The sequence below is a fragment of the Montipora capricornis genome, chromosome 3 (assembly GCF_036669925.1).
Source record: "Montipora capricornis isolate CH-2021 chromosome 3, ASM3666992v2, whole genome shotgun sequence".
In the NCBI taxonomy this organism is placed as follows: domain Eukaryota; kingdom Metazoa; phylum Cnidaria; class Anthozoa; order Scleractinia; family Acroporidae; genus Montipora; species Montipora capricornis.
In genome coordinates, this window is record NC_090885.1 from 63,572,304 (window position 1) to 63,584,111 (window position 11,808).

The window sequence follows — 11,808 nt, forward strand, 5'->3', positions numbered from 1 at the left end:
TTTAGGCCCAAGGTGTTAGCATTTTTGTGTAGGTTTGGGTTGTTCCAGTTTTGTTGTTCCAGGCCCCTCACGTCTAAGGGCACTTTGATATGGAAACAAGACTGTCATTTTCGATTGTTCTCGAAGACGACGAAAATGAAAGCACACAACAAAGCAAATCACCATGTCTTAATTTGATAATCCAATGTACAAGGAAATTTCAAATGCGAATGGAACGATCAATAACATGAAGAAATCTGAAGTCAAACGCGGGCTCGATGAACTTGGCTTGGACTCTCGGTGGGTCAACAATTATTTTTACTCGGGCCCCGTAGGGGCTCGAGTTATAAAAGACGTTAGATTTCAGTTTTTTTTTTTTCCTGTGCAGCAAAATGCACAATAGAAAAACGTGGCCGTGTTTGATTGGGCAATGCACAATAGAAAGCACGTGGCGGTATTTTGATTGGGTAATGCACAATAGAAGCCACGTGGCGCTGTTTACTTTGGTTATTTAAAGCAAACCACGTACTCCAAGATGACGAAGAGCTCTGTGATGCGTTGTTTGGATTACTGAAGATCGGCATTGCGTTGGCTTAATCGATTTCTTCTTGGGGCGCTCAAAGCACATACAAAGGATGGCATACGCTTTTCGCGGTAGACCCACACTAAAAGATGTCAAGCGTCAGCTTCGAAACGGGTCGTTCTCCGAACTGAATGAAACAAGAATATACTCGAATGTAACTGAAATGGACGCAACTATTGAAAGTGATACAAGTCAAAACACTAATTCTTTAATAAGCAGCGGGTACCTTATTGAGAACTACTCTAAAGATGACAGCGACAAAGAAAATAACTCCCCAAACAAATGGATGCTATATTGGAATCTTCTGAAGACAAAGTAAAAACATTTGCACAGCGAACAAATGGCCTCACGCTGGTACCATTTTCACCGCGAACAAATAGCCTCCCGCTCAGTGTACCATTGACTACGGAGATAAGTTTTTTGTCTATTACGTTTTTTTCTTTTTCATTGTGAAACAGTTTGTTTCTTGTAATGGTCTGGCTTATATCCTTTGTTCAAATAGCCATATTAGCGATCATGTTCACTGCCATCTTGTGTGTATAGTTCTGTTCTAGTTTCACAAGACTTGATGTCATCAGTGGAAAATGTGATCAGCTCTTTAGAAAATAACTGTGATGTAGTTTGAAAGGCTGTACAGTTATTTGATTCTCAATGATAATAAAGACTTCATTCCAAAGGAGAAATACAGGTCTCGATAAGCAAAAGTTGTTTACTTTTGTTTTGATTTGCGCGAGCATCGACATAGACGTGCCCGAGAACCAAGCAGAATTACAGAGAAAAGGCTGAGACGTCTATTTTATAACAGCAGAAAAAGGAGGAAACTTGCAGGAACGTATTTGGGTAACAACGTACCGAGGTCATCCACATTTCATCGTATTACTAGCAAGGGAGATCACTTCCTCGTAAACACAACAAAAGTATCTACCTAGGTATGCGTTTATAATCTAAGCAAGTGGTACAGTGTATGTACCACTTTTCCAAACAGCGTGGATGAACAGGTAAATGCAAAATGAAACTTAAATTTATGCAGAAATCAGGAATACCCGGTATGATTTGTAAAAGAATGTTTTGTTTTCTCAGAAACGAAACGTATCTATTTTGAATTTAGGGTGAACTATTTACACAGCGAGTTAGAGTGGCCAATCGAAACAGAGTGTGTAATTGGAAATCTAAACATCTACGAGATACAAAAACAAACTTGTGAACACGTAAACCTAAAATATTCCAAATCATAATGCTGACAAACACAAAGGCGAAAGAAATGGATTATGCATTGGACGTTTTGAATATCTGAATGATTTTGGGTTAGATGAAAGCGATATATTGTTAAAAATTCCCAAGTTATCCCTTTTCGTGTTAATTAGTAATGCAAACAAGTCTTAGTAATAAATTGGATTAACGAGGAACCAGTGATTGTAGAGCTAGTAATTGCCAGGGTTCATATGTAACACGTAATCATGAGACGATTCACGGAAAGCGGAATTTGAAATGTTATGCAGGGGTAAGTATTTGAAGGTAAAATAGGTATTTGTAGACTTTATTCTTCGATGTATAGGCCATTTCAGAAACGTGAGAGGACTGGGACGAGTTTCTCACACTTGCTTGGATTGAAAATCTAAACTCTTCAACTGAAATGTTACCAAATGAAAGCTATCCAGCCAAGTTTGAGAGTTTTCTACGGAAAATTGGCCAAATGGGGGACTTGCAAAAGTTGCAAAATCCCATACAAACCCTTATAATTTTGTGGCCTGTCTACCCATTCCATACAAACTCTCTATTTTAGGTGATATTCGAAGATATATTATTTCACTATTTTCCTCCTCTAAATACATCTATTCTTGGTAAAGACTCACAAACTTGGTTGATCTTTCATTTGAATGTCTTAGTTTTTTAAACAAACGGGGGAAAAACCAAACTCGTCCCAGTCCTCTCACGTTTCTGAAATGGCCTATTGTGCACATAAACGAGTATATGTTTTTCTCTTTAAATGAGATTTTACTGCCCTATCAGTAAAATACGATTAATGACACGTGACCGTAATCGCGTTCTTTGTAGTCGGCCGTTCAAGGTCATAAAATTAACGGTTTTGTTGTAAATAAAACGAGGACATAAAGAATTTGTTCCCAGATCTCAGGTCACATAAATCAACAATCTTATCTGCGTGAGCTTGTTTGATGACCTTAAATTTCCATTTCTTTTACACCGACTCCGTTTACATACAGAGGTTACTTTTCATTAGTCAAGAGGTTTGGAAATGGAATTTCTCTTGAAACGTTCAGTTTGTAAGTCGCTTTAATACTGCATTCACTATCAAGTGCGGTGCGAGTAAACAATTAAAACAAGTGATTTCATAGAGGATGGGGGAGAGGAAAAAACAAAAAGTTATTTACCAGCAAAGGGTCGGTCTGTATAGCAAAAAACTGTGACATCGTTCTTGAAAAGCAGCAATTTCAAGGCCTCGGTCCCGGTTTTGCCTATACGGACCTCCCAGCTGGAAAATAACATATTTATTTTGACAATTGGGTGCATATTACTGCGAGTATTTAAATTACAACAAATGGTATATTTTAAATATTTGATTCTCGTGCTATGGATTCATTTGGCATGGCCTCAAGGAACTTTTGCACTTCTGGAAGTATTTTCAAGTGTCGAGATATATATAGTGTACATCTTCACGTGTCTCGCACGTGACAAGGTGACCTTTACGTGCACCACTGCACGAAAGTTTGGTCATCTTGGAAAGATGTTTTTACATCTCACCTTCGTTTCTCTTTCATTTTTTTCTGCAAAAGATGTTTCGAGGAGTCATTTCGTTTCATCTTAAGCCGTTCAATTAGCATTTCCTTTCTCAAACACTGAGCAAGAATACCCATCGATCAGTAAAAAACAATGCCAGGCTTAGCCACTTTGGCATAAATACACTATTTTTACTTCGTTTCCATGGTCCAGTGGTCATTGTCACCACCTGTAATGAAGATAATCTGGGTCCGGGTATTCACTACATACACAGTCCGATGTGAGAAGGACAAACTTCTCTCTGTTCTTTTCTTTAGCGCTAAATTAACCATACACCACTCACTGTACTTTTGCAGGCCCGAGTATAGGCTACTTGTAGCCTCTTGTTTTATATTATCTAGATCATAAACAATCAGGGGCACCCAACGAGAATATAGTTCAAAACCACTTAAACATAGCATTGTTAAACGTATTTTAGTATTTAAACGGTAGATACAGGCATATTTTTATCCCCTAAATTTTTTTTATCTGTTCGGATTCCCTAGCTGAAAGACTAGTGATCCGAAAATTATAGGGATCAAAACTTACCTTTTCGAAAATTTCAGCCAGAAAAAAGGCTTCCGAAAATTCTAGGTGACCTTTTTTGGGTAAAAATCCGTCCAAAATGGGCAATTATTCCATGTTTTAGATGTTCGAAAATCCTAGGAGAGGCAGGCAAGCAAGAAATTTTACAACAAATGTTCCGAAATTTCTAGATCTCAAATCGTCTTCCGAACAAATATTTCCCGAAAATTGATGTTGGGTGCCCCTGAACAATGTGCTGATATTTTCAAGGGAAGCTTTTACAAAACATTTCCAGCAAGGAAATTGCAAGGGACAGTGTCAAAAACATGTTTGCAAGCGATGGAGATCGAACAGAACTTAAACACAGACTTTCACAGATCGGAAAAACTTAGTACAGTGACATGATGTATGATGTATGTATATATATGAAGTTTTGAAAGTACCAAGGACGGACAACCCCTGGAAGACATTTTTCATTGGGAGAAAAACTTTTTATGCCCTGACCGGGATTTGAACCCACGTCCCCCTGATTACCAATTGGGTGTGATCACCACTACACTATCAGAGCAACCATGCTGGCTACATGGCCAATCTGGAATCCATTTGTGATCCTCCTGGGGGGCAGGGATGCGCTGTTGGCTCGAGAGACCTTCGTAACGTGCATACAAATTGTCCTCTTCTCTCTCGTCCGCCTGTAAATCATCGTTCTGGTTGATCCAGCGTCATCTAGTTGGGGAAAAACATGGGCCCGGGATGACCACGTAATTCCCATTCGCTATCCAGATTGGCCATGTAGCCAGCATGGTTGCTCTGATAGTGTAGTGGTGATCACACCCAACCGGTAATCAGGGGGACGTGGGTTCAAATCCCGCTCAGGGCATAAAAAGTTTTTCTCCCAATGAAAAATGTCTTCCAGGGGTTGTCCGTCCTTGGTCCTTTCAAAACTTCATTAATTAATTACATTTCGCCGAGGCTTGGACTGTGAAGCCATTTGTGATCCTCCTGGGGGGCAGGGATGCGCTGTTGGCTCGAGAGATATAAGTTACGAAGTTGCTTCGTAACTTGTATATATGTATATAACGTATGTATGTATGGTGTACAGAGAGCAGGCAAAAAAGTGCTTCACCTTGGAAAGTCCACTTAATGACATTAAACAGCTCAGAGAAAATTAATTTGCCCCTTGATTTGCTTGCCTTTTAAAATAAAAATTCATCAGATCCTAACCTGATCAAGAGACGTCACTAATGGTTTTTTTTTTTCAGAAAGTAAATCCTTTTTTTTCCATATTTAACAATCGACAATAAACTACAAAAATTTTACAAGGATCAGTTCAGACAACACAGTGCATATTGCAAAACTGATCTAACCTTGAGACATTTCGCACATGCATGCTACATTGTACTTCATGAGTTTGAACAAAATCTTTAGAGCTTAGACAACTAGGAAACATCCCTGAAAGGGGCATGCGCAATTGAGAAGTTGAACTTGCGACTATCTGAAACAACTTTATTCAATGGTCAGAGCAGGACTTCAAATCAGAAATTCCAATACATTGCAAGTCCAGCACCTTACACGTTCTACCTCCTTATCTCTAATAATAATGATGCGGCTCAACAAGGTCGAGCCAAAAGCATACTATGGCACCTGAGGCTCAGTGCCACTGCATGGTCCATGTTGTATACGACATTGGAGCACAATTTATAGCCAGCTGGAATAAGCTGTATGCTGGTTTTTCAGTGGTTTTTGCTGAGGGTGGAAAACCGGAGAACCCGGAGAAAGACCCTTGGAGCAGAGTAGAGAACCAACACAAACTCAACCCACTTGTGGCTTCTGGGACTGGGAATTAAACCCTGGCCACATTGTTGGGTGGCGAGTGGTCTCGCCACTGTATTTTTCAATATACATGTACTGTATCATTTCCCATTAAAGGGGAAATACTATCGACCACTTCACGGACCGTTGATTTCAGTCTGCGGTTAAAAAATTCTGATCATGTGATAACATTTTTTGTGGCTCTGCGGTTAGGAAAATACCGATCTCATGACGCCATTTTCTGTTACTCTCACCAAAGAGAAAATCGCGAAACGATATTGACGGCGAGTAAAACCGGATAACCCATTAATAGCTTTGTCCGAGGAAATAAGAAGCAGGTGGAAACTTTTCTTCAGTTTTTTTCTTTTCTCGGCCATGGGAACTGACAAAGGAATAGCGCCACGTGGTCGGTATTATCGAAACCGCAGAGCCACAAAAACGTTATCACTTGATCAGAATTCTTTTAACCGCAGACTGAAATCAACGGTCCGTGAAGTGGGTTGATAAAAAACTTTTGTCCAAGGACGTGTGAGATCGATAGCAGTTTTTTAGTGGATGCAGAGGTTGCTAACTTATTGACTCCTGTCAACCTCCATTGGTAAAATCGTTTGACAGAGCAAATCTATTATGTCTCACTCCTAGGAATCAATGGTTTAAAACCGTGATTTTAAATAAGAACGGTCACACATATGTTGAGGCGCGGTGGCCTCATGGTTAAAATGCTCAACTCCGGATCGAGTGGTACAGGTTCGGGTCCCGGCTGGGGACATTGTGTTGTGTTCTTGGGCAAGACACTTTACTCTCTCGGTGCCTCTCTCCACCCAGGTGTATAAATGGGTACCGGCGAAATGCTGGGGGTAACCATGTCTGCTGCGAGAGGTTTTTCTCCGGGTTCTCCGGTTTCCCCTCTCCTCAAAAACCAATATTGAATTTTGAAAGAGTTAATTTCATTAGTTTCCCCAATTAGTGCTCTAGCGCTAAATCCATTGACACTTAAATAAAGTTGTTATTATCATCATCATCATCATCATTATTGTCGCTCACTCGACCGCTTGTCCAAATATATCCCATATTTTCCTTTTCATGTTTTACTAAATTAAATCGACTTCAGTATGTAAATCTTGCAAGGAACTTGTCCCAAGGTACAACCATTTTACAAACAACAGTGATATAAAACAATTTGAGTTTGCGGTACTTTTTCAAAGGCAACTTTCCTGGTGCCCCAGCCGTAGCGCTCCAGCCACTTAAATAGGAAATCTTTAAGTATTCCAATTCGTACGCATTTTAGGGGATAGAGCAGCTTATGAGTTTTAGCTGAGAAGTTATTACAAAAATGTTGCCTACCGTAGATAGCTGAGGAGGAGGCGCTTACCCGTTTTGTTCAGTCCACTGACACATAACCAACGTGGTCATGTGGCTGAGTCACTATTTTGTAAAAGGCAACTTCATGTGATCGAAACGTCCACTGGGAGAAATTCATCTATGTAACACGAATCTGGAAACCCTAGCTCCAATTATAGTAATCTTCATTCATGAAAGGTTTTTGATTATTAAGTCGCAGCTTGTTTTACTTTGTAGTCCGTGGGACATGAGTCGCTTTTTCTTGATCCAGTGCAATATCTGTTTAATCCCTGTGCCCAAGTATGCCAGGAAATGGATCAATCTTAGAAAATTGTACAGAAATTTTTACAAAACGCAAGGAGGAACTCTCCAGGACATGGTAAACAATCTTGGTATGACTTTTGAAGGAAGGCCGCATAGCGGTATGGATGATGCTCGGAATATTGCCAGAATTTTACAACAAATGGTGCAAGATGGCTGTGAAATCACGTTTAACGAACACCTTGAAAGAAAGAAGACCTAAGTACCGTAGCATACTCAGTGAAATATCATAAGTTATTAAAGTAAGCTTCTGTTAAATGAAGGGATTTATATTTCAGTTGTCGTGAAAAAATAATTATATTCATTTATCCAACTATTTACCATCTCCTTTACAACAATTTCGAGAATGCAGCCCTTCGAAATGTTGTGTCAAGAATTGCGTTCTTTTTTTCTAAGTCGATTTTTCGGTTTACAACGGAAAGCACACGATAACATCCACTGAAACCTCACGCGCTTTTTGCTTACATTTTATTGGGAGAGTACTGGAAAGGGAACTCCAGGGAATTAGATGCGTAGGAACAAAACATAGACATTCAGTTCAGCGACAGGAGGGGGTGGGGATTGGGCAAAATCTTGGGCAAAAAATTGCTAATTCTAAAATTTCGTGTTTTTCTACGTTGATGCGCAACGGAAAACACAATATTCACTCCCGATCCTTTACGGGAACGAGTACTGTACAGGGTACAGTAAACACCCACATATAAGAACCTAGATTTTTCCAAGTTAGGCTAAATAGGTTCTGATAAAAATGGTATTTACAGTAGTTTTTTAATTGGTTCTTATTTTCCCAAAAGAATGTCTTCTATATGGTACATATGGTATCTGATTTCCTCTGATGAAGATGTTGACACCTTTTTCAATCATGACCATGAAAAAGAAGTTTTAAACAAGATCTGTGTAGTTTAAAATTTGTTTCAGACGCATGAAATTTCAAGGTCCTTTTTTAACACAGGAACCCGATTAAAAACGTTTATCCTTTTGTTGAGCCTCTCGTGCTTTCTTTGATTTCATCTTCAAACTTATTTCGAACTAGGAAATCAGTTTACTTTCACCAAATAGGGAGAAGTGGTTTGAGTGGATGTTATGATTATAATGTTGTCCGTTTACAAAACCCCAATGTGGACAGATAGTCCAAAAATTCAACTAATTAGAAGCACTTGGGTTTGCCATAACTTCAAAATCACTTGTGTCAAGGAATACAAACAATTAACGTCACAAAGTGTCCCCAAATGCTACTCCTCAAGAAAGGATAAACTGCTGCATTTACTTTGACCTAAAAAAATCGCTTTCCTTTACTCAAACCTTATTGTTAGAAATAGGTATGGAATGCTTAGACTTGAAGGGACACTTTGTGTTGTATATCAAAATTGGGCTTGCGTCTAATTTTTTGCATTTCTGGACATAAGTGAGAATGTGGAAGATGTCACTGCACCCAGTGACAATCAATCTCGTCTCCGCAGCCCGCTTTTCTTTTGCATAGCACCGAGAACGCGGACTCTGGCCACTTCCAAGCCAGGAAGTCCGCAAATCACGGACTTTCGGCTCGTCTACGCACGCTCAGAAATTTGAAACAACAGTAGTTGTCAACGGTTCCAAAACTGGACCTTCACTACGAGTGCGCATAAATTTGAAGTGGCCTGAGTCTGGGTTCTTGGTTCTGACCAAAAGAAAAGTGGACTCTGGGGACGAGATTGGTGACAATCAGACATAAACAATGCCACCACGCTCCTTACAACTGTGATGATGGCAGCCTGCTATACCTGACACCTTTTTGCATCTTACAAAAAGAAAATGAACACACCCTTGCCTTTTTGGGCTAATAGGTTATCATATAAAAGGACTCTGCGACAAATTTAGATCACCCCTGATAAAGGCACTAGACAGGAGCGTCAAAACGTTAGGTCTTCGAATTGTTACTTTTCAGTTAAATTCGTAATTCTCCAGAAAAGGGTTACATCAAACTATGGGCGCTTTCTATTTGACCTAACTAACTAATGCCAGAGTGACCTGGCATTTGCAAGGACTAACTCTACAACGCCTTCAAATTAACGGACTTCGAGTATGCTATATACTCTTCTGGAAGATTGCGAGGGATTATGGTGCAAGTGTTCCTTCAGAACCGTTGCATTTCTTTGGAAACTGACGGGTGCACCGGCCAGTTCTGACAAAAGGAAAGCGTACCATTTCAAATGTACATTCCGAGCTTTGAATTCCTGGTGCTGTTTCGTTACACTTGGTTAATAAGGCAAAAGACATGAAAGGCTATAGATGACTCTCAATTCATTTTTAATAGTTAGTTGTTTTTTTTTAAAGAATTATTTCTTTCAGGCACCACTCAACTTGCTTTTAATTGTACAAACACATACGATGACTCCATGCACGAAAAGGAGAATAAATGTATATTTTTTTTATCTGTACACTTATAGACGTTCTTTCATTTGTTCATTCGTTTGTGGGTTTAGGGAGCTTCACGTGTTTTCGGGTCAACGTACGCCTCGCCCTCATCAAACTTTTCGGTATCTGAAAGATTAGGTGATGAAATGGTCCGCTCACTGATTTCGTCAGCAAGTTTCAAAAGCTCCGTGTCATTTTGATCTTCGTTTTCTTCGCTATCGCCAAAAGGAAGCGCGACCGCTTGATCTTCTGAAGAGTCCTGTTTTGTCGGGTAAGTTACAGGAACCCGCAAAGCGGATTCGCTTTTTTCTTTCGGTGCTTTCAGCAAAGTACCATCTTCTCCAGGATTCTCTGTTTCTGTGTGCTCTTCATTATGGTCTATTTCATCCTCAGAGTCATCGGACAGATCTTCCCATTTCTTCATGTTCACTCTGTCACTGTTCTCTGAGGATGTGCTGTTCAAATCCATCGGGAGGAAGGACCTTTTGATGACGAGCTCACCGGGTGTGGGTGCTCTGGACATGCTCTCTCGCGCGTGATATCCCGCGAGTATGGGATCGAATCCTCTCGAGGACTCACTCGTTGCGCGTGATACCGCTCTTGAACCCAGTTTTGTGGCTTGTGATGAGACGCGTGAGGTGGGACGTTCTTTTGTCTCTGGTCACGAGACGTTTGTAGTCAGTTTTGTACTCTGCTGCCTTGTCGTCTTCCAGGATGTGACCAACGATAGCATTTCTCTGACACAATCCCTTAACTTCCTGTCTGATAGCTTCAGCCATTTCGAGGTCACCGGTCAATTCAGACTGGTCGGATGCACATCATTAAGACCCATAGAATTCCTTTTAAACACAATTTCCGATATTGAGTTTAGAACTAATGCTCTTTACGGTGGTCAATTTACCATATCGACACAGTTGATAAACCCATTTCATACATTTTGCTGTAAAAGGAGTCGAGAATTACGCTCGTTTATACCTGGACATCTTTACATTGGGGCTCTTTGCAACAAGTCGAAATAATTCGGGGATCATTGGTGATTCGGAATCTCGAGGAAACGCGCGCGCACGAACGGTAACACGCGGTAATTGCGCAGAACATACATATACATATCCATATCCATATCCATGTCGACTTGTGATCCGGAGAGCTCAGTCGCTCAACGGCTACTACTAAACCTGATTGAACGACATCTTTGAATCAGGATTTCAATCTTTAGAATCTTTATTGTTTTGTTTCGCTGTATAGATTCAGACAATGAATCAGAAAACTTTCATAGCGAAAGCGATCTTTATTATCCCGAATTAAGTTAATAACATACTTCAACATCGATAAAGAAAACTTTGGAAACACAAGCAGTAGTACAGAAGGGTCAACAATTCAAGAGTTTATTGAAGCTCAAAGGCCTGAAACTAACTACCAAAAAAAAACCCGGATGTGACATCAATGTTTGGAAAAGATTTTGGCTCTCAATAGGAGAGGTACGAGAGCTACTGAAAATATGTTTGATCGGCTATATCTCCCACTAGATTTCCTGGAACAAGGTGAAACCTACTTTGAGGATAAATAATGTTGTCCTCTTCTGCCTTAACATATAATATTGATCACCTGACGAGTCACGTGATCAAAATTTCACAATATCGTAAATCAGCGAATCAGCGGCGAAGTTCATTGCTACAGATAAATAAATTAGCGTTTTTGATAGACATCTAACATATCTAACTTTCTACACTTGGAATGATCTTCCTCGAGTTTTAAAATTGGAATTATAAATTATCAAAGTCCGTATTTTGGACTCCAAGGTGACCTTTGCCCTCTTAAAAATTTTCTTAAGAATCGTGGACAGTCATTCCAAACCTGAAAGTTGTAAATAGTTCATTTGCATTGGCAAAGCGTTTTTATTTGATATTGAATGCTTAAACCGCCACCTGTTCTTCAAAAGCGTGCTATTTTTCGACAAATGGTCACGTGACGTGTCACGTGACTAAGATAGCCTATTATACTTCAGAATGTTAAGGACAACGAGAACTTTCCATGTGCCCATTTTCGTTTCACTGTCATTCACCTGGTCAATTAAATTA

The 11,808-nt window shown here is 39.9% G+C and overlaps 1 protein-coding gene and 1 pseudogene across 1 annotated transcript in view; one reads left to right on the forward strand and one right to left on the reverse strand.

Annotated features, from left to right (window-relative positions):
- The window catches only part of LOC138043682 (3'-5' exoribonuclease 1-like), a 41,391-nt gene extending 31,638 nt beyond the window's left edge, over positions 1 to 9,753 (forward strand). The window contains exon 5 of the mRNA XM_068890079.1: positions 7,253 to 9,753. Coding sequence (XP_068746180.1) covers positions 7,253 to 7,538 — 286 coding nt within the window. The 3' untranslated portion in view covers positions 7,539 to 9,753. The remainder of the gene's footprint in view (positions 1 to 7,252) is intronic.
- Positions 9,609 to 10,548, reverse strand: LOC138040704 (uncharacterized; annotated as a pseudogene).
- Between the last annotated feature and the right edge of the window lie 1,260 nt (positions 10,549 to 11,808).